This window comes from Oncorhynchus masou, chromosome 30 (genome assembly GCF_036934945.1).
Source record: "Oncorhynchus masou masou isolate Uvic2021 chromosome 30, UVic_Omas_1.1, whole genome shotgun sequence".
In the NCBI taxonomy this organism is placed as follows: Eukaryota; Metazoa; Chordata; class Actinopteri; order Salmoniformes; family Salmonidae; genus Oncorhynchus; species Oncorhynchus masou.
The window spans coordinates 54,684,974-54,707,387 of NC_088241.1; the positions used below are offsets into that span (position 1 = coordinate 54,684,974).

At 44.8% G+C, this 22,414-nt stretch overlaps 1 protein-coding gene across 1 annotated transcript; it reads right to left on the reverse strand.

Moving 5' to 3' along the window:
• Nucleotides 1-4,386: 4,386 nt before the first annotated feature.
• Nucleotides 4,387-21,707, reverse strand: lrrc34 (leucine rich repeat containing 34). The gene is made up of 10 exons (XM_064949406.1): nt 20,572-21,707; nt 20,331-20,443; nt 13,715-13,779; nt 13,512-13,595; nt 11,614-11,742; nt 10,212-10,307; nt 9,861-10,015; nt 9,562-9,717; nt 9,241-9,367; nt 4,387-4,662 (listed from the first exon to the last, which is right to left on the reverse strand). The coding sequence occupies exons 1-10, from the start codon at nt 20,673-20,675 to the stop codon at nt 4,441-4,443; spliced, it is 1,251 nt and encodes a 416-aa protein (XP_064805478.1). The 5' UTR covers nt 20,676-21,707; the 3' UTR covers nt 4,387-4,440.
• Nucleotides 21,708-22,414: the final 707 nt, after the last annotated feature.

Below are 22,414 nucleotides of genomic sequence, written 5' to 3' on the forward strand. Positions count from 1 at the left end.
AACTAATGGTCCAAGCACACCATGACAGTTGTGAAGAGGGCACGACAAAACCTATTCCCCCTCGGGAGACTAAAAAGATTTGACATGGGTCCTCAGATCCTCAAAAGCTTCTACAGCTGCACCATCGAGAGCATCCTGACCGGTTGCATCACTGCCTGGTAATGCAACTGCTTGGCCTCCGACCGCAAGGCCCTACAGAGGGTAGTGCGAACGGCCCAGTACATCACTGGGGCCAAGCTTCCTGCCATCCAGGACCTCTATACCAGGCAGTGTCAGAGGAAGGCCCTACAAATGGTCAAAGACTCCAGCCACCCTTGTCATAGACTGTTCTCTCTGATTCCGCACGGCAAGCGGTACCAGAGCGCCAAGTCTAGGTCCAAGAGGCTTCTAAACAGCTTCTACCCCCCAAGCCATAAGACTCCTGAACATCTAGTCAAATGGCTACCCTGACTATTTGCATTGTTCTCTCCCCCTCTTTACACCACTGCTACTCTCTGTTGTCATCAATGCATAGTCACTTTAATAACTCTACCTACATGTACATACTACCTCAACTAACAGGTGCCCCTGCACATTGACTCTGTATCGCTACCCCCCTGTATATGGTCTCACTATTGTTATTTTACTGCTGCTCTTTAATTACTTGTTACTTTTATCTCTTATTCTTTTCCGTATTTTTTTGAAACTGCATTGTTGGTTAGGGGTTCGTAAGTAAGCATTTCACTGGAAGGTCTACACCTGTTGTATTTGTCTGATTCTGCTCCAGCCATTACCATGAGCCCATCCTCCCCAATTAAGGTGCCACCAACCTCTGTGCTCCATATTCCCTAATATAGTGCACAACTTTTGGCCAGAGTTCTATGTGGCAGCATATGAATCTTTGGCCAAAAGTTGTGCACTATATTAAGGAATATGGAGCCATATAGTAGTGAATATGGTTTAATTTCAGTTTTGCTGAAGGTTGATGATATCACTCTCCAAGTGTGTAAAAATCGTCTATCCTCGGTTGCAACACTCACTACCGAGTTCCAAACTGCCTCTGTAAGCAACGTCAGCACAAGAGCTGTTTGTTGGGTTCTTCATGATATGGGTTTCCATGGGCGAGCAGCCGCACACAAGCCTAAGACCACCATGCTCAATGCCAAGCGTTGGCTGGAGTGGTGTAAAGCTTGCCGCCATTGGACTCTGGAGGAGTGGAAACACGTTCTCTGGAGTGATGAATCACGCTTCACCATCTGGCAGTCCGATGGATGAATCTGGGTTTGGCGGATGCCAGGAGAACTCTACCTGGCCCAATGCATAGTGCCAACTGTACAGTTTGGTGGAGGAGAAATAATGGTTTGGGCCCCTTAGTTCCAATGAAGGGAAATCTTAATGCTACAGCATATAATGACATTCTAGAGTCTACACGATTCTGTGCTTCCAACTTTGTGTTATCAGTTTGGGGAAAAACCTTTCCCGTTTCAGCATGACAATGCCCCGTGCACAAAGCAAGGTCCATTTAGAAATGGTTTGTCGATATTGGTGTGGAAGAACTTGACTGGCCTTCACAGAGCCCTGACCTCAAATCAAAAACCTTTGGGATGAATTGAAACACAGTCAGTGCCCGACCTCACTAATGCTCTTATGGCTGAATGGAAGCAAGTCCCCGCAGCAATGTTCCAGCATCTTAGTGGAAAGCCTTCCCAATAGAGTGGAGGCTGTTGTAGCAGCAAAGGGGGGATCAATTCCATATTAATGCCTAGGATTTTGGAATGAGATGTTCGAGCAGGTGTCCACATACTTGTGTGTGTATTGTATCTGACCTGCAGACATAGTAGAGCTCCCTGTGTCTCTGGTACATTCTCCAGCTGGTTCTGGGTAACATACAGCTCCCTCAGCAGTCCCAGGCTGATGACCTCAGCAGGCAGGGTAGTCAGGCTGTTCTTTGATAGGCCCAACAGCTCCAGGTTGTAGAGGTTCTGACAGAGGCCATTAGATAGCCTCGCCAGCTCATTACCAAGGAGCTGCAGCACGTTCTGCAGATGATCTCTTCCAGTCTTCCGTACCAGGCTGAGGTCCAGTGGGTTGCGGCTGTGGTCTAGAGAGCGTAGTTGCGGCAAGCATCCCAGCTCTTGGTACACGGTGCCCAGCCGGTTGTAGGTAGAGAACCCACAGGCAGGTAAGGCAGGAGATGCCAGGTGGGATGTGTTGGAGCTGGTCCCTGTCCAGGTGGACTGGGTGGAGCACCAGGGAGGGGAATGCCGTAAGGCCCCATCCAGAACAGTCCCGGAACAGGATTTTAGCTTGCCTGTCCCTAGGCGTTTACGAACCCAGTAGGCTCACACTCCAACCGACCCGTCTCGCACCACCAGCTGTATGATTTCATAGAAGTGGATAGAGAGCATGATGCTACCTTTCATGATACCACAGAGGGGAGTTGGCACTATCTATGTTAGCACCAGAGTTACAATTGCTAGAACTCAATCCAATACAGGTCAACGTTACGTGGTGGCTGAACAGGGTTTGAGGTACAACAAGGAACATTCAATGGATGTCTCTTTGGGAGCGTTCAGGATTCATTGTGTGCTTTGTTAACAACCAACTAACATATGAAAGTTAATGATTGCCATAGTAATTACCAGAGCCATAGCATTGTTCTATAGCGCAATCGAAAAGTATTCAGACTCCTTTTCCTTTTTCCACATTTTGTTACTTTCCAGCCTTATTCTAAAATGGATTAAATAAAACATTTTCTTCAATACTCCACACAGAATAATCCATAATGACAAAGCAAAAACAGGTTTTTAGACATTTTTACAAATGTATTAAAAATAAAAAACAGTATTCAGACCCTTTGCTATGAGACTCGAAATTGAGCTCAGGTGGATCCTGTTTCCAATGATTATCCCTGAGATGTTTCTACAACTTGATTGGAGTCCACCTGTGGAAAATTCAATTGATTGGACATGATTTGGAAAGGCACACACTGTCAATATAAGGTCCCACAGTTGACAGTGCATGTCAGAGCAAAAGCCAAACCAGGAGGTCGAAGGAATTGTCCATAGAGCTCAGAGACAGGATTGTGTCGAGGCACAGATCTGGGGAAGGGTATCAAAACATTTCTGCAGCATTGAAGGTCCCCAAAAACACAGTGGCCTCCATCGTTCTTAAATGGATGAAGTTTGGAAACACCTAGACTCTTCTTAGAGCTGGCAGCCTGGCCAAACTGAGCAATTGGGGGAGAAGGGACATGGTCAGGGAGGTGAGCAAGAATACGATGGTCACTCTGACAGAGCTCCAGAGTTCCTCTGTGGAGATGGGAGAACCTTCTAGAAGGACAACCATCTCTGCAGCACTCCACCAATCAGGCCTTTATGGTAGAGTGGCGAGACGGAAGCCACTTCTCAGTAAAAGGCACATGACAGCTGCTAGGAGTTTGCCAAAAGGCACACAAAGGACTCTCAGACCATGAGAAACAAGATTCTTTGGTCTGATGAAACCAAGATTGAACTCTTTGGCCTAAATGCCAAGCGTCATATCTGGAGGAAAGCTGGCACCATATCTACGGTGAAGCATGGTGGTGGCAACATCATGCTGTGGGGATGTTGTTTAGCGGCAGGTACTGGGATACTATTCAGGATCGAGGGAAAGATGAACAGAGCAAAGTACAGAGACAATCTTGAAGAAAACCTGCTCCAGAGCACTCAGGAACTGGGGTGAAGGTTCACTGTCCAGCAGGACAACAGCCCTAAGCACACAGCCAAGACAATGCAGGAGTGGCTTTGGGACAAGTCTCTGAATGTCCTTGAGTGGCCCAGCCAGAGCCCGGACTTGATCGAACATCTCTGGAGAGACCTGAAAATAGCTATTCGTTGCCAAAGGTGCTCCAACAAAGTAATGAGTAAAGGGTGAATACTTATGTAAATGTAATTTTTCTGTTTTTTAAACTGTTTTTGCTTTGCCATGATGGGCTATTATGTGTAGATCGATGGGAAAATGTTTTTTAATCCATTTTAAAATAAGGCTGTAACGTAACAAAATGTGAAAAAGTCAAGGGGTCAGAACACTTTCCGAATGCACTGTAGATGGAGAACATTGAGCAACCTAAACTTTTCTTAGTGTTCTATGCAAAAATGGTCATTACCATGGCAACTATATCACATTAACATGTTGGCCATATTTGGTGTACCAGCCATATTGTAAATGTATGAAAAGGATAATTTATTTTTTATTTTATTTAACCTTTATATAACAGGAAAATATATTTTGGAGGTTACAAAACCTCTTTTGGAAGTAGGGCTTGACAAGCGGTCAGCGTAAACATACAACACAAGAGCATGATACAAATAGGACATGAACAGATAAGTTACTTAAAACAGTTTATTAGATATTTATTAGAGTGCATGTATGCATCAAGTTTAACTGAATGTGCGCCAGGTGGGTAGTATTATTAAGGGTTTAGGGTGTGTGTGAGGAGTTAGGATAGAGTTGTGGATTTGTGAGGGCCACAGCTGCATTGCTAGCAGGATTTACATCCTGTCCGTAGCTGGGTGTCCAGTAGTAGTGCCTCTTCAGCCCATGGAAGACCTCAGCCAGACACACACACCCGTCCACCTCGTACACACACACATCGGTCTGCTCCGACGACAGACGACCACTGGACAGCAGATCACTGAAAGCCTGGTGGAGGGGAGTAAGAGTGTGGCTTCGAGTGTGATTTTGATTTGTGTGTTTATTATTTTATTTTATTTATTTCACCTTTATTTAACCAGGTAAACTAGTTGAGAAGAAGTTCTCATTTACAACTGCGACCTGGCCAAGATAAAGCAAAGGCAGTTCGACACATTCAACAACACAGAGTTACACATGGAGTAAAACAAACATACAGTCAATAATACAGTAGAAAAGGTCTATACACAGTGTGTGCAAATGAGGTAAGATAAGGGAGGTAAGGCAATAAATAGTGGCAAAGTAATTACAATATACCAATTAAACACTGGAGTGAATAGATGTGAGAGAAGATGAATGTACAAGTTGAGATACTGGTGTGCAAAGGAGCAAGATAAATAAATACAGTATTGGGATGAGGTAGTTGGATGGGCTATTTACAGGTGCAGTGATCTGTTAGCTGCTCTGACAGCTTGTGCTTAAATCTAGTGAGGGAGATATGAGTCTCTAGCTTCAGTGATTTTTGCAGTTTGTTCCAGTCATTGGCAGCAGAGAACTGGAAGGAAAGGCAGCCAAAGAAGGAATTGGCTTTGGGGGTGACCAGTGAGATATACCTGCTGGAGCGTGTGCTACGAGTGGGTGCTGCTATGGTGACCAGTGAGCTGAGATAAGGCGGGGCTTTACCTACCAGAGACTTGTAGATGACCTGGAGCCAATGGGTTTCGCGACGAGTATGAAGCGATGGCCAGCCAATAAGAGCGTACAGGTCGCAGTGGTCGGTAGTACATGGGGTTTTGGTGACAAAATGGATGGCACTGTGATAGACTGCATCCAATTTGTTGGGTAGAGTGTTGGAGGCTATTTTGTAGATGACATCGCCAAAGTCGAGGATCGGTAGGATGGTCAGTTTTACGAAGGTATGTTTGGCAGCATGAGTGAGGGAGGCTTTGTTGCAAAATAGGAAGCCGATTCTCGATTTAATTTTGGATTGGAGATGCTTAATGTGAGTCTGGAAGAAGAGTTTACTGTCAAGCCAGACACCTAGGTATTTGTAGCTGTCCACGTATTCTAAGTCAGAACCGTCCAGAGTAGTGATGCTGGACGGGCAGGCAGAGATCGGTTGAAGAGCATGCATTTAGTTTTACTTGCATTTAAGAGCAGTTGGAGGCCACGGAAGGAGAGTTGTATGGCATTGAAGCTCGCCTGGAGGTTAGTTAACACAGTGTCTAAAGAAGGGCCAGAAGTATACAGAATGGTGTCGTCTGCCCAGAGCTGGATCTGAGAATCACCAGCAGCAAGAACGACATCATTGATGTATACAGAGAAGAGAGTCGGCCTGAGAATTTAACCTGTGGCACCCCAATAGAGACTGCCACAGTCCCTCCGATTTGACACACTGAACTCTATCAGAGAAGTAGTTGGTGAACCAGGTGAGGCAGTCATTTGAGAAACCAACGCTGTTGAGTTTGCCGATAAGAATGTGGTGATTGACAGAGTCAAAAGCCTTGGCCAGGTTGATGAATACGGCTGCACAGTAATGTCTCTTATCGATGGCGGTTATGATGTCGTTTAGGACCTTGAGCGTGGCTGAGGTGCACCCATGACCCATTCTGAAACCAGATTGCTGAGCGGAGAAGGTATGGTGGGATTTAAAATGGTCTGTAATCTGTTTGTTAACTTGGCTTTCAAAGACCTTAGAATGGCAGTGTAGGATAGATATAGGTCTGTAGCAGTTTGGGTCTAGAGTGTCTCCCCCTTTGAAGAGGGGGATGATCGCGGCAGCTTTCCAATCTTTGGGAATCTCAGATGATACGAAAGAGAGGTTGAACAGGCTAGTAATAGGGGTTGCAACTATTTCGGCAGATTATTTTAGAAAGAGAGGGTCCAGATTGTCTAGCCCGGCTGATTTGAAGGGGTCCACATTTTGCAGCTCTTTCAGAACATCAGCTATCTGGATTTGGGTGAAGGAGAAATGGGGAGGCTTGGCGAGTTGCTGTGGGGGGTGCAGGGCAGTTGACCGGGGTAGGGGTAGCCAGGTGGAAAGCATGGCCAGCCGTAGAAAATGCTTATTGAAATTCTCCATTATAGTGGACTTGTCGGTGGTGACAATGTTTCCTAGCCTCAGTGCAGTGGGCAGCTGGGAGGAGGTGCTCTTATTCTCCATGGACTTTACTGTGTCCCAGGACTTTTTTGAGTTTGTGCTACAGGATGCAAATTTCTGTTTGAAACAGCTAGCCTTAGCTTTCCTAACTGCCTGTGTATATTGGTTCTTAACTTCCCTGAAAAGCTGCATATCACGGGGGCTATTCGATGCTAATGCAGTACTTCACAGGATGTTTTTGTGCTCATCAAGGGCAGTCAGGTCTGGAGTGAACCAAGGGCTATATCTGTTCCTGGTTCTACAGTTTTTGAACGGGCATACTTATTTAAAATGGTGAGGAAGGCACTTTTAAAGAATAACCAGGCATCCTCTACTGATGGGATGAGGTCAATATCCTTCCAGGATACCCGGGCCAGGTTGATTTGAAAGGCCTGCTCGCTGAAGAGTTTTAGGGAGCGTTTGACTGTGATGAGGGGTGGTCATTTGACCGCAGACCCATTACGGAGGCAGGCAATGAGGCAATGATCGCTGAGATCTTGGTTGAAAACAGCAGAGGTGGATTTGGAGGTTAGGATGATATCTATGGGGGTTCCCGTGTTCTATGAGGGTGCCCCCATGGGTTCATTGATAATTTGTGTGAGATTGAGGACATCAAGCTTAGATTGTAGGATGGCTGTGGTGTTAAGCATGTCCCAGTTTAGGTCACCTAGCAGCACGAACTCTGACAATAGATGGGGGGCAATCAATTAACATATGGTGTCCAGGGCACAGCTGGGGGCAGAGGGTGGTCTATAGCAAGCGGCAATGGTGAGAGACATGTTTCTGGAAAGGTGGATTTTTAACAGTAGAAGCTCGAATTGTTTGGGTACAGACCTGGATAGTAAGACAGAACTCTGCAGGCTATCTCTGCAGTAGATTGCAACTCAGCCCCCTTTAGCAGTTCTATCTTGTCGGAAAATGTTATAGTTAGGGATGGAAATTTCAGGGCTTTTGGTGGCCTTTCTAAGCCAGGATTCAGACACGGCTAGGACATCCGGGTTGGCAGAGTGTGCTAAAGCAGTGAATAAAACAATCTTAGGGAGGAGGCTTCTAATGTTAACATGCATGAAACCAAGGCTTTTACAGTTACAGAAGTCAACAAATGAGAGCACCTGGGGAATAGGAGTGGAGCTAGGCACTGCAGGGCCTGGATTAACCTCTACATCACCGGAGGAACAGAGGAGGATTAGGATAAGGGTACAGCTAAAGGCTATAAGAACTGGTCGTCCAGTACGTTCGGAACAGAGAGTAAAAGGAGCAGGTTTCTGAGCACAATAGAATAGATTCAAGGCAAAATGTACAGACAAAGGTATGGTGGGATTGTCGTGGCAGAATCAGAATTCTTTAGGTAACATTTATAAATAAGATGTTTTATTAATTTTCATATGCATGCTTATGTGGGGAAAGTTACTTGGGCCCAGAGAGGGAAGAGGTCGGGTTAGTCTTATCTGTGAATGTGTCTGTAAACTATTCCTAAACCATGTGAAGGGATGGTGTTATTAATTGGGAACCAGTAAGGTGGCTCCACAATGTCTGTGTGCCAGTCACGTCTCTCTGTAAGCTTGTCCAGGAGGGGGTGTATTTTATATATGCCATTGGATGAGGTAATGTTTTTGGTTCTAAGTGGTACCAAGAATGAGATAAGAGCTTTGGTTTAGGAGATCAAACTGAACAATAATTTATAGCTAATGCTATAAATTATGGGATACTCCTTTTTCTGGTAAAAGGTTATTTGTATATAATGTTCCTAAGATCTGTTATTCATCATGTGAGTTTTGATGGGTGTGTCTTGGCTATAAATGATACTAAGGACTGTTTTGTAAGCACTCTCAGAGAATTAATTTACAGACACTGAATTGATCTGAGAGTCACAGGGTTGTGATGAAGCTCATATAATTAAAGATGGACTTTATGATAACTCTGACTTGTGTGTGGTTTGCTCTCTCATGATTTGGTAATACAGGAAATTTCCACGACATAATGTGAATACATTGGAGGTAAACCTAGGCATTGTTCATGTCACCGCATTTGTGGGAGGTGGAACTAAAGGTTTGGCTAAGCCATATTGAGCAGGGCTAGAGGCTCTACAGTGAAGTAAGACAATAATCACTAACCAGAACCTCAATGGACAAAGCATATTGACATTAGGGAGAGGCATGTGTAGCCAAGTGATCATAGGAGTCCAGTGAGTAGTTAGGCTGGCTGGAGACACGACGATTCAGACAGCTAGCAGGCCGGGGCTAGCAAGCTAGCAGAAGGGCCTTAGAGGGACGTCACGACAGAGGAAGTCTGTTATAGCCTAATCGTGCAGTTACATCAAATAGACCAGTCGTGATGGAGTACTAGGGTTCCGTGTAGCAAAGGGGTTCAGTCCAATTGGCAAAATAGGTACAGTGGCCGAAGAAATTGGCCGATGGATCTGTGTGTGTGCTTGCTTGCGTGCGTGTTACCTGACAGACCGGCTCCTCCAGTCTGTTCCCCCAAATGTAGATGTGTGTGAGAGTGTTGTTAGCCTGCATGGCCCGAGACAGAGACACCAGACCAACAGTAGCTATGTTATTATTGGGGATAGACAACCTGGAGAGACAGTAAGAGAGAGAGGGAGAAGAGAGAGTTGGATAAATCCTGGGTTGTGTTCAGTAGGAACGAAAATGTAGGAAAAGTTTTGAAACAAAGTGAAAAATGTAAGCACTAACTGAACGTGTCCAATAAGTAACACTCAAGGGTTGGGGGTGGGTTAAAGGTGAGGTGTGTGTGTATGTGTGTCTCACGCTTTGAGGTTGCAGGTGGGCAAGGCAATAGCCTGGCTGAGGTAGAGGGCACCATCGTCTTCGATGCGATTGGACGCCAGGTCCAGAATCTCCAAGGTTCCATTGTTCTTCAGGACCTTTGCTAGACACCGCGCCCCGTCACGAGTCACACGGTTACTGAACAAAGGACAGACAGAGAGGAGGGGTTATGGCGTGAGTAACTATGAGCATGCTTATGGTGTATGTAAGTATGTGTATGAGCTTTGAGTGTATGACGTTTCTGTGCATGGTGCGTGTGTCTGTGTACGGTGTGTGTGTACCAGCGTAAGTCCAGGTATTTGAGGGTGTAGTTGGTTCTCAGGGCGTCAGTGAGTCTCTCCACTCCATAGTCAGTCATGCCCATCTTTCCCAGGTGCAGCTCCCTCAGACACTGATTAACTACCAACATACCTGACAGATGGACCGCTGTCTCCTCCTATGATAGAGAGAACCTGATGAAGGCAGCGTAGCTGTCGAAACGTGGCTTTACTAAACGTATTGCATAGTAGCCATTCGAGTTTGCAGCTTTTATTTTCTCAGAAAGAGACAGAGCCACACAAAAGATGCGCATATGTTCTGACACGGTAGTCTTTCTGAAGACCACATCTTAGTACACGTTGTGTGCAGTGTACCTGGTGGCTGAAGAGTAGAGGTCTGCTGATGTTGACAGATCGGAGGCTCTTGTTGTTGTTCAAGACGATGGCAAACGCTATCACACTCTGAGTCCCCTATGCAGAGAGAGAGCGCGAGACAGTGGCCATGGCCGAATACCCAAACTTGCATCCTAAATAGTAGGTCGTTTGAGCATGAGAGAAAATGTTGTCTAATAGTACGCCAAATTGTTCTTAAAAATTGAATATACTTTAAATGCCCGGATGTCATTCTCATTTTGGCTCTGACAACAGCTCATCAATTACATATGGGGATGCACTACTGAAATCAACAAATAGCGGGAAACAACACAATCGCGCATGACAAATTCTCAGTATGCGAAAATATAATGTTTTATAGCATGTGAATTTTCAAAATTCGTGTATGGTTTAAATGCCAGGATGTTATACTAATTTCAGCTCTTCGTCAAGTAAAATTCAATGCACATGTTTCCACAATGCACAGGAAGATGTGGTCTGCGAGTGATAGGCCCTGGTTCTCTTCAAGTAACCAAACAACAAAACAAAGCTATTTAATTGGGAAGATGACGAATAGCGAAGCTTCTGCGGTGGTGTCCAAGTGCAGGCGAAATATTTTTTGTTCTCCTTAAAATCTTACTTTTTTTTGTGGATTTCTGTTTTCTCATTTAAAAGGGTTGCTTGTTCTCTTGGCCTTCATCAGAGCTTTTAAAGTAAATACTAAACCATCTTTTGATTTGTGAATGTGTCGGCACTGGAGACGCAGGATGTGGCTGCGGTAATGATGTCATTTTAATCAGGCCTTTTGATTTAAACATATGGATTGTTTAGTTTTGGGCAGATATCTAAGCTTGGACGTCGGCCCACCACCTTAAGCTTAACCTCGACAAGGTGGAGATGCTCTTCCTCCCGGGGAAAGCCTGCCCGCTCCAAGACCTCCATCATGGTTGACAACTCGACGGTGTCCCCCTCCCAGAGCGCCAATAACCTTGGCCTGACCCTGGACAACACCCTGTAGTTCTCTGAAAACATCAAAGCAGTGACTCGCTCCTGCAGGTTCATGGTCTACAACATCGGTAGAGTACGACCCTACCTCACACAGGAAGTGGTGCAGGTCCTAAACCTGGCACTTGTTGTTGGCTGGGCTCCGCGCTTGTACCGTCAAACCCCTGCAACTTATCCAGTACACTGCAGCCCACCTGGTGTTCAACCTTCCCAACTTCTCCCATGTCACCACACTCGCCCACACAGTCCACTGGCTCGCATCCACCACAAGACCATGGTACTTGCCTATGGAGCAGCAAGAGGAACTGCTGCCCCCTACCTTCAGGCTCTGCTCAAACCCTACATCCCAACTCGGACACAGCCAGTATGTGTATGTGAGAGTGTGTGGCGCATGTGTTACCAGGTCAGAGTCAGCCACGTCCAGCTCCTGTAGTGTAGAGTTGACCTGCAGCATGCTTGCGAAGTGCATGGCTCCTCCGTTCCCTATCTTATTACCAGTCAGCCTCAGAGACAGGAGGGTATCATTAGACTGGAGATAGGGAAAAACACACACACTTTACATGGTGTATACAAATGGAGAAATCATGTATTGAAGACTTCCTGTATGTTCTTTTATGTGGTCTATATAGCTACTGCATAGTGTGTTTATAAATAATGTATATATACAGTTGAAGTCGGAAGTTTACATACACCTTAGCCAAATACATTTAAACTCTGTTTTTTGTGTGTGTTTTTTTTACAATTCCTGACATTTAATCCTAGTAACAATTAAGATCACCAATTTATTTTAAGAATGTAAAATGTCAGAATAATAGTAGAGAAAATGATTTAATTCAGCTTTTGTTTCTTTCATCACATTCCCAGTGGGTCAGAAGTTTACATATACTCAATTAGTATTTGGTAGGATTGCCTTTAAATTGTTTAACTTGGGTCAAATGTTTCAGGGAGCCTTCCACAAGCTTCCTACAATAAGTTGTGTGAATGTTGGCCCATTCCTCCTGACAGAGCTGGTGTAACTGAGTCAGGTTTGTAGGCCTCCTTGCTTGCACACACTTTTTCAGTTCTGCTGACAAATTTGCTATAGGATTATGGTCGGGGCTTTGTGATGGCCACTCCAATACCTTGACTTTGTTGTCTTTAAGCCATTTTGCCACAACTTTGGAAGTATGCTTGGGGTCATTGCCCAATTTGCAACCAAGTTTTAACTTCCTGACTGATGTCTTGAGATGTTGCTTCAATATATCCACATAATTTACCTCCCTCATGATGCAATCTATTTTATGAAGTGCACCAGTCCCTCCTGCAACAAAGCACCCCCACAACATGCCGCTGCCACCCTCGTGCTTCACGGTTGAGATGGTGTTCTTTGGCTTGCAAGCCTCCCCCTGTCCCCCCAAACACAACGATGGTCATTATGGCCAAACAGTTCTATTTTTGTTTCATCAGACCAGAGGACATTTCTCCAAAAAGTACGATCTTTGTCCCCATGTGCAGTTCCAAACTATAGTCTGGCTTTTTTTTATGGCGGGTTTGGAGCAGTGGCTTCCTCCTTGTTGAGCAGCCTTTCAGGTTATGTCGATATAGGACTTGTTTTACTGTGAATATAGATACTTTTGTACCTGTTTCCTCCAGCATCTTCACACAGTCATTTGCTGTTGTTCTGGGATTGATTTGCACTTTTCGCACCAAAGTACGTTCATCTCTAGGAGACAGAACGTGTCTCCTTCCTGAGCGGTATGGCGGCTGCGTGGTCCCATGGTGTTTATACTTGCGCACTATTGTTTTTACAGATGAACGTGGTACCTTCAGGCATTTGGAAATTGCTCCCAATGATGTATCAGACTTGTGGAGGTCTACAATTTCTTTTTTGAGGTCTTGGCTGATTTCTTTTGATTTTCCCATGATGTCAAGCAAAGAGGCACTGAGTTTGAAGGTAGGCCTTGATATACATCCACAGGTACATCTCCAATTGACTCAAATTATGTAATTTAGCCAAACAGAAGCTTCTAAATCCATGACATAATTTTCTGGAATTTTCCAAGCTGTTAAAGGCACAGTCAACTTAGTGTATGTAAACTTCTAACCCAATGGAATTGGGATACAGTGGGATACAATAATAAGTGAAATGATCTGTCTTTTAACAATTGTTGGAAAAATGACTTGTGTCATGCACAAAGTAGATGTCCTAACCGACTTGCCAAAACTATAGTTTGTTAACAAGAAATTTGTGGAGTGGATGAAAAACGAGTTTTAATGACTCCAAAGTGTATGTAAACTTCAGACTTGAACTGTACATACAGTCAAACTCTTTGCAATGTATTCAGCTCCGTCTGTCTGAATGTCGTTACACGTCAGGTCCAAAGAGCGCAGACACACGTTCTCCTGACACAATATAACACACAACAACACACAGCTTAATATACACTTCACAACAGCATGTCTGGATTTTAGGAAATGGGACCAGTGTTCTAATCGACCTCCATTATATGTGACCAGGTTACCTTGAGGAGGTCAGCGAGGTGTCCCGCCCCCTCATCTGTGATGCAGTTGTACCTCAAATCCAGACCTGTCAATCAACAACACACCTGGATGAACAACAAGACACATGGACATAAGAGTGCATCTCAATATCTACAAGGGAAGTTCTTTCCTCTCCTTCATCTTCACTGATCTACGCAGGGTCAGCGTTATGGGCGGGCCTTTTGGGGGGCTGGCCCGCCCTACCGTACCTCTTTGCCCATCCAAATAAAACATTTTAATATTAATAATTTATTTCACAGAGACGCGCACCGACAGAAAGACATTAATTCAATTAAAGAATCCAAGCGAGTGAAACAGCTCCCCTCTGTCTCGGTATGTGTAGACCACGTATCTGATGCTGTCTGGACAGTGAAACAGCTCCCCTCTGTCTCAGTATGTGTAGACCACGTATCTGATGCTGTCTGGACAGTAGTGACCAACAGCTCTGTCTTGACCCTCTGTCTCAGTATGTGTAGACCACGTATCTGATGCTGTCTGGACAGTGAAACAGCTCCCCTCTGTCTCAGTATGTGTAGACCACGTATCTGATGCTGTCTGGACAGTGAAACAGCACCCCTCTGTCTCAGTATGTGTAGACCACGTATCTGATGCTGTCTGGACAGTGAAACAGCTCCCCTCTGTCTCAGTATGTGTAGACCATGTATCTGATGCTATCTGGACAGTGAAACAGCTCCCCTCTGTCTCAGTATGTGTAGACCATGTATCTGATGCTGTCTGGACAGTGAAACAGCTCCCCTCTGTCTCAGTATGTGTAGACCAAGTATCTGATGCTGTCTGGACCAAAAGAGTGTGGCGTGGCATACTATTTCTGTCCAGACAGCATCAGATACTTAGGGTACATATAGTGCTGTTTTGCTCGCTCGGATGCTTTCTCCAGTGACATAGATTCAGCAAAGAGGAAGAGGCCAAGCGCGAGGGTTCACTCTTGTCAAAATCTGTCCAGAATAAGCCCAGAGTGGCGCAGCGGTCTAAGGTTTGATCCCGGGCTGTATCACAACCGTCCGTGATCGGGAGTCCCATAGGGCGGCACACAATTGGCCCAGCGTCGTCCGGGTTAGGGGAGGGTTTGGCCAGGGTAGGCCGTCATTGTAAATAAGAATTTGTTCAAAACTCACTTGCCTAGTTAAATAGAAACATTTTTCTTTATTTTTTTAAATGGAAATAATATGTAGACCTAAGCTTGTTGCCTGCCTTTCCGCCTTTGGCACAAAGTCTCCCATTGTCAAGGTGGAGACATGAGCATCTCATCATTATACAGTATACAGATCTCTGGTTTCAGCCTCTTGTGGATTGGAAAGGAAAGTTTGCGGTTGTACAGTGCACTGTCCGTAGCAGAGTCAGTGTAGTCAGCTCAGCTATCCTCATTGAGACCGTGTCTGTGCCTCAATCTAGGTTGAGCAAAACTAAACATGGCAAAGTTCGCCTTTGCAATCTCACTGGAATAAAGACCTCCTCAATTCCTGTCATTATTGAAAGAGATTGTGAAAGCTTACATCTAAAAATAGGGCTACTTAATGTTAGATCCCTCACTTCCAAGGCAGTCATAGTCAATTAACGAATCACTGATCATAATCTTCATTTGATTGGCCTGCCTGAAACATGGCTTATGCCTGATGAATTTACTGTGTTAAATGAGGCCACTCCTGGTTACTCTATGCAGCCTACTCAATCACTTGTTATAGCTACTGTTTACAAGCCTCCTGGGCCATATTGTCACGTTCTGACCTTAGTTCCTTTATGTCTTTGTTTTCGTTTGGTCATGGCGTTAGTTGGAATGGGTAGTCTATGTTCTTTTGTCTAGGCTGTGTTTATATGTTTGGCCTGGTTTGGTTCTCAATCAGAGGCAGGTGTCGTTCGTTGTCTCTGATTGAGAATCATACTTAGGTTGCCTTTTCCCACCTGTGTTTTGTGGGTGATTATTTTCTGTTTACATCTGCACCATACAGAACTGTTTCGTTTTCGTTTCTGTCTTTCACTTGGTTATTTTGTATTTTCAGTGTTCAGTTGATTTATTCAAAATTAACATGGACACATACAACGCTGCGCACTGGTCCGACATTTCTTACTCCTCGTCAGAGGAGGACGAAGAATATCTTTACAGAATCACCCACCAACCAAGGACCAAGCAGCGTGGTATCGAGCAGCAGCAATCTCTGGACTCATGGACATGGGAGGAGATTTTGGACGGAAAAGGACCCTGGGCCCAGGCTGGGGAATATCGCCGCCCCAAGACAGAGATGGAGGCAGCGAAAGCTGAGCAGCAGCAATATGAGGATGCAGCACGGCAGCCCCACCAAAAAAAATGGGGGGCACACGGGGAGTGTGGCAGAGTCAGGTTGGAGACCTGAGCCCACTCCTCGTCCTTACCGAAAGAAGCGCAGTACTGGTCAGGCACCGTGTTATGCGGTCAAGCGCACGGTGTCGCCAGTACGCACTCACAGCCCGGTGGGCTATAGGCCAGTCCCCTATCATGCGCCAGTGCTGCGTGCTGTGTCTCCAGGGTGCTGGGAGGGTGCAGTGCGTCCTATGCCTGCGCTCCGTCCGTGTGAATGTGGGTATTGAGCCTAAGGGAGAGGTGCGAGTGGTATGCACCAGATCTCCAATGCTCACCCACAGCCCGGTTCAACCTGTGCCTGCACTCTGGAGGGTCCGGGGTAAAGGGATCATCCAGCCTGGAGAAGTGGTGCCAAGGCTGCAAGACCAGGGCTCCAGTGCTCCCCCACAGCCCGGTCCATCCGGTGCCTCCTCCAAGCACCAGGCCTCCTGTAGGTCTCCCCAGCCTTGTGGGTCCTGTGGCAGCTCCACGCACCAGGCTGCCTCTCCGTCTCCTCCCTCCAGGTTTGTCAGTCTGTCCTGAGTTGCCAGAGCCGCCCGTCTGTCCTGAGCTGCCAGAGCCGCCCGTCAGTCAGGAGCTGCCAGAGCCGCCCGTCAGTCAGAAGCTGCCAGAGCCGCCCTTCCCTCCGGCGCTTCCGGAATCGCCCTTCACTCCGGCGCTGCCGGAATCTCCCGTCCATTCAGGATCCGTTGCAGGGGTCCCCAGTTCGAGGTCGGCGGCGGGGGCCGCCGCGCCAGGGGCGCCACTTAAGTGGGCAGAGACTATGATGGAGTGGGGTCCACGTCCCGTGCCAGAGCCGCCACCGCGGACAGACGCCCACCCAGACCCTCCCCTATAGGTTCAGGTTTTGCGGCCGGAGTCCGCACCTTTGGGGGGGATACTGTCACGTTCTGACCTTAGTTCCTTTGTTATGTCTTTGTTTTAGTTTGGTCAGGGCGTGAGTTGGGATGGGTAGTCTATGTTATTTTTTTTAGGTTGTGTTTATGTGTTTGGCCTGGTATGGTTCTCAATCAGAGGCAGGTGTCGTTCGTTGTCTCTGATTGAGAATCATACTTATGTAGCCGATGTGAAATGGCTAGCTAGTTAGCGGTGGTACGCGCTAGTGGCGTTTCAATCGGTGACGTCACTTGCTCTGAGACCTTGAAGTAGTGGTTACCCTTGCTCTGCATGGGCCGCGGCTTTTGTGGAGTGATGGGTAACAATGCTTCGAGGGTGACTGTTGTCTGTGTGCAGAGCGTCCCCGGTTCGCGTCCAGGTCGGGGCGAGGGGACGGTATAAAGTTATACTGTTACATCTGCACCATACAGAACTGTTTAATTTTAGTTTCTGTCTTTCACTTGGTTATTTTGTATTTTCAGTGTTCAGTTGATGTATTAAATATTAACTTGGACACATACAACGCTGCGCATTGGTCCGACATTTCTTACTCCTCATCAGAGGAGGACGAAGAAAATCATTACACATATACAGCGTTCATCACTGAGTTCCCTGAATTCCTATCGGACCTTGTAGTCATGGCAGATGATATTCACATTTTTGGTGACTTTCATATTGACATGGAAAAGTCCACAAACCCACTCCAAAAGGCTTTCGGAGCCATCATTGTTTCAGTGGGTTTTGTCCAACATGTCTCCAGACCTACTCACTACCACAGTCATACCTTGGATCTAATTTTGCCCAGTGGAATAAATATTGTGGATCTAAATGTTTTTCCTCATAATCCTGGACTATCAAACCACCATTTTATGACGTTTGCAATCGCAACAACTAATCTGCTCAGACCCCAACTAAGGATCATCAGAAGCCGTGCTATAAATTCTTGGACAACAAAAATCGGTGAACCACCTGAGGATGTAAATTTAACCTTGCGTAATACCCTGGATGCAGTTGCACCCCTAAAAACAGAAAAACATTTGTAACAAGAAATTTGCTGCCTGGTATACAGAAAATACCCGAGCCCTGAAGAAAGCTTCCATAAAATTAGAACGGAAATGGCGCTACACCAAACTGGAAGTCTTCGAACTAGCTTGATAAGACAGTGCCACACAATATCAAAGAGCCCCTCACTGCTGCTCGATCATCCTATTTTTCCAACCTAATGGAGGAGAATAAGAACAATCCTACATTTATTTTTGATACTGTCGCAAAGCTTACTAAAAAGCAGCATTCAACAAGAGAGGATGGCTTTTACTTCAGCAGTGATGATTCATGAACTTCTTTGATAAAAAGATCATGATCATTAGAAAGCAAATTACGGACTCCTCTTTGAATCTGCGTATTTCTCCAAAGCTCAGTTGTCCTGAGTCTGCAAAGAACTGCTAGGACCTAGGATCAATGGAGACACTTACGTTTTTTAATCCTGTATCTCTTGACACATTCATGAAAATAGTCATGGCCTCTAATCCCTCAAGCTGGATATTGGATCCTATTCCAACTAAACTACTCAAATAGCTGCTTCCTGTGCTTGGCCCTCCTATGTTGAACATAATAAATGTCTCCCTATCCACCGGATGTGTACCAAACTCACTAAAAGTGGCAGTAATAAAGCCTCTCTTGAAAAAGCAAAACCTTGACCCGGAAAATGTAAAAGGCCTATATTGAATCTCCCATTACACTCAATTTGTTTTGAAAAAGATGTTGCACAGCAACTCACTGACTTCCTGGAGACAAATAATATAGATCCCATCATAGCACTGAGACTGCACTCGTGAAGTTGGTAAATTACCTTTTAATAGCGTCAGACCAAGGCTCCTAGACCTTAGTGCTGCATTTGACACCCTCGATCACCAGTCTAAATAATAATTCAAAATACTTCACCAGAGAGCATGACTTAGCCACAGAGGATAATTTGCTTCTTAAAAAAATAACTAGCTGTGGATTGTTTCCAATCACAAGTGTATTTGGGAAACCCGCTGTTTGGGAAACCCGCTGTTTGGGTAGTGCGCGTGGCAGTAGGTATAGCTGATTGAGTTGCGGCTGTCAGTAATACGCGTCTAAAATAAGTGTGTCTTGAGTATAACTTAAAATGTTGCATCAAGAAGAAGATGATGAAGATACGGTGCGTCTCTCTCCAGGATGCGAATGCATGCATATGTAGGAAAATGCCCATTTGGCATTGTCTGATTTCTGATTGTCTTTGCTCACCACGTCCACCACTAATAAAATGAGCTTCTCAGAAATTTTTTCTTCGACTCACACAAGTCAACGAAGTCTGTTTTTTCTTAACATACATTGCAAATGATAGTTCCTATTTGAAAAATCTTTCCAACACTCCCAGCCCCGATAATCACCAAGCTTCGGTGTGAAAGGGCAAAATATCATAATCTGATGATCCCATATATCCAGTGGAAACATCATTCAAAAACAGCTGTATGTTCTGATCTAACTGGCTCAGGAAACTCTGAAGGTCAGGAATGAAGGTCAGCTTCGGCAGGACCCAGTGATGATTTGATACAATGTTGCACTACACTTGGAATTGTTCAAGTCAAGATGGATATAAAGTAAGGCAGACAGGTGGAGTAGAGAGATTAATTTGATTGAAAGAACCGGAATTTTCATCTTTTTTTTTTTTTTTTTTTTTTACTGCTTTAGGCGTATGTATTTTACTTAGTTGACTGCATAATTGCATATTTGCCTTGGCTTATAGGTTATAACGGAGGAGTTCTATGCTCTCATTTCTTTAGTCACCAATAGATCAGTGTACCAATGTGTCCATATGGCAGAGGCTAGTGCTCTCGCCATAGCTGAATTTGAACTTTTAGATTTGTATCATTTTACTTAAGATTTGTATGATTAACCAAGTGACAATGATTTTGAGAACAAAAACGTTATTATTGAAATGAAACTGTTCCACGAAAATGCGCATATAACAAATAATCACAATTGACATAAATTGTAGGCTTCCCCAATGTTGCAACTCACGAACTGCCTGGTCTTTACTATTGACACCCGTAACAAAATATTGTGAACGCGTAAGTGCGTGCACACGTGGGAGGTTCCTCAACAAACGTGCGCAGCTATGAAAATCACCAGTCAAGTCCAACTGATTCGTTCTGGCGCCGGCCGTGGATCTAAGAACCCGACAGGAGAAAGCATATCCCTGCGCTTGCATGTCTACGATGCGTTCACCTATCCTATCCTCTGACTTCGCAGACTAGTGATGAAGGAGAGGAGGATCCCACTTGAGGATTTTGTTAGAATGCAGGCTATCCATGGTCTCAACAGTACACATGTCTATCTACCTGTCACTGAGTCGTTGTCTCGGAGGGTTCTGGACAGAGCGAGAGCATCTTTGTTGGTCACTTGTTCTACCTTTCTCAGCCTGTCGTTCCCAGTCAGTTTGAGTGTGATGTCTCTACGGAATGCAGACAAGACAGGCAGGGTTTGATAAAGCTCTTTCGTGAGAAACGTGAATTTCAGTATAAGAAGTTGCTTTTGCGGCTAGAAAATGAACTGCAGCGTGCCATGATGCTGCGAACCTACCCCGTCTTCCCCTCCGTCTCTTGCAGGACTTCAAAAATGTATCGATTAGTTTGTAGTTTTAGTTCTTTGCAGACAGAGGAGTAAACATCTGTAATACTTCCCATAGTAGCGAAACTTTAGGCTATATATGAATGCCAAATCACCAGTCAAGGCCAGAGGACAAGGAAATGTTTTACATTCCTATGGCAACACAGGCGCGCCCTCGCGCTTGTAAAATCAAAAATGCAAGCGAAGAAACGCGCACCCAACATTCATTAGAATTATTCAATCTCTGATGATAAACAAAACATTTTTTTAAAACGTTAACTTTCTTCAATCCACACTAATGTAAAATGTTTAAAAGGGTCAAATCTAAGCATAGTGGTGCATCTACAGTGCCTTCAGAAAGTATTCACACCCGTTGACTTTTTCAACATTTTGTTGTGTTACAGCCTGATTTTAAAATACATTCAACTGAGATTTTGTGTCACTGGCCTACACACAATACCCAATAATGTCAAAGTGGAGTTGTTTTTCAAAATGTTTACAAATTCAAATCTGAACCAGCTATGATTGAGCAATCTTGGTGTCAGATATATAAGGGACAGCATGGTCTGTAAAGGGTAGGGACAATAATGACGGTTTCTATATTGCAATAATGAATCAATATTGAATAAAGATGATTGTTTGAAGAAAAGAGAAAGAATATATATTCCAGGAATCAGTGACAGTGGCTGTGTGGTCCCAAATCTGGGATTAGGGGGCTCTTTTCCAAATTTAAAATAAATAACGTTCAACATCGGCCATGCTGTCACTGAAGCACGATTTGTGCCGCGGTCCAAACCTTTAACCCATGCCACTGTCCTGTTCAAATGAGCCGAATCCAAAAATGACTTGTATGCTGCTTCATAAATTATGTAATTATGTCAGGGAGATATGTATACTGTAGCTAAGAAAATAATACTACGTGTATGTTGTGTAGTAAGATGTTAGCCCATGCGCCTCACCCTAATAATTTGGTATATTTACCCCTCTTCATTTCGCCAACTGTTTTGACTGTTCTACTGTAGCCTGTAACCTATTTTAGAGCAATGTAATCAAATCCAATTGTATTAGTCACATGTGTCGAATACAACAGGTGTAGACCTTACAGTGAAATGCTTACTTATGAGCCCCTAACCATCAATGCAGTTTAAAAAAATACAGATAAGAATAAGAGATAAAAGTAACAAGTACTTAAAGAACAGCAGTAAAATAACAAAAGCGAGACTATATACAGCAGTTTACCGATACAGAGTCAATGTGCAGGGAGCACCTGTTAGTTGAGGTAGTATGTACATGTACTGTAGGTAGAGTTATTAAAGTGACTATGCATTGATGACAACAGAGAGTAGCAGTGATGTAAGGGGGGGGGGCAATGCAAATAGTCAGGGTAGCCATTTGACTAGATGTTCAGGAGTCTTATGGCTTGGGGGTAGAAGCTGTTTAGAAGCCTCTTGGACCTAGACTTGGCGCTCCGGTTCTGCTTGCCGTGCGGTAGCAGAGAGAACAGTCTATGACTAGGGTGACTGGAGTCTGACAAATTTAAGTTTCCCTGCATTAAAGTCCCTTGCTACTAGGAGCACCGCCTCTGGGTGAGCGTTTTCTTGTTTGCTTATGGCGGAATATAACTCATTCAATGCAGTCTTAGTGCCAGCCTCTGACTGTGGTGGTATGTAAACAGCTACGAAGAATATAGATGTAAACTCTCTCGGTAGGTAGTGTGGTCTACAGCTAATCATGAGAAACTCTACCTCAGGCGAGCAATAGCTCGAGACTTCCTTAGATATTGTGCACCAGCTGTTATTTACAAAAATACATAGTC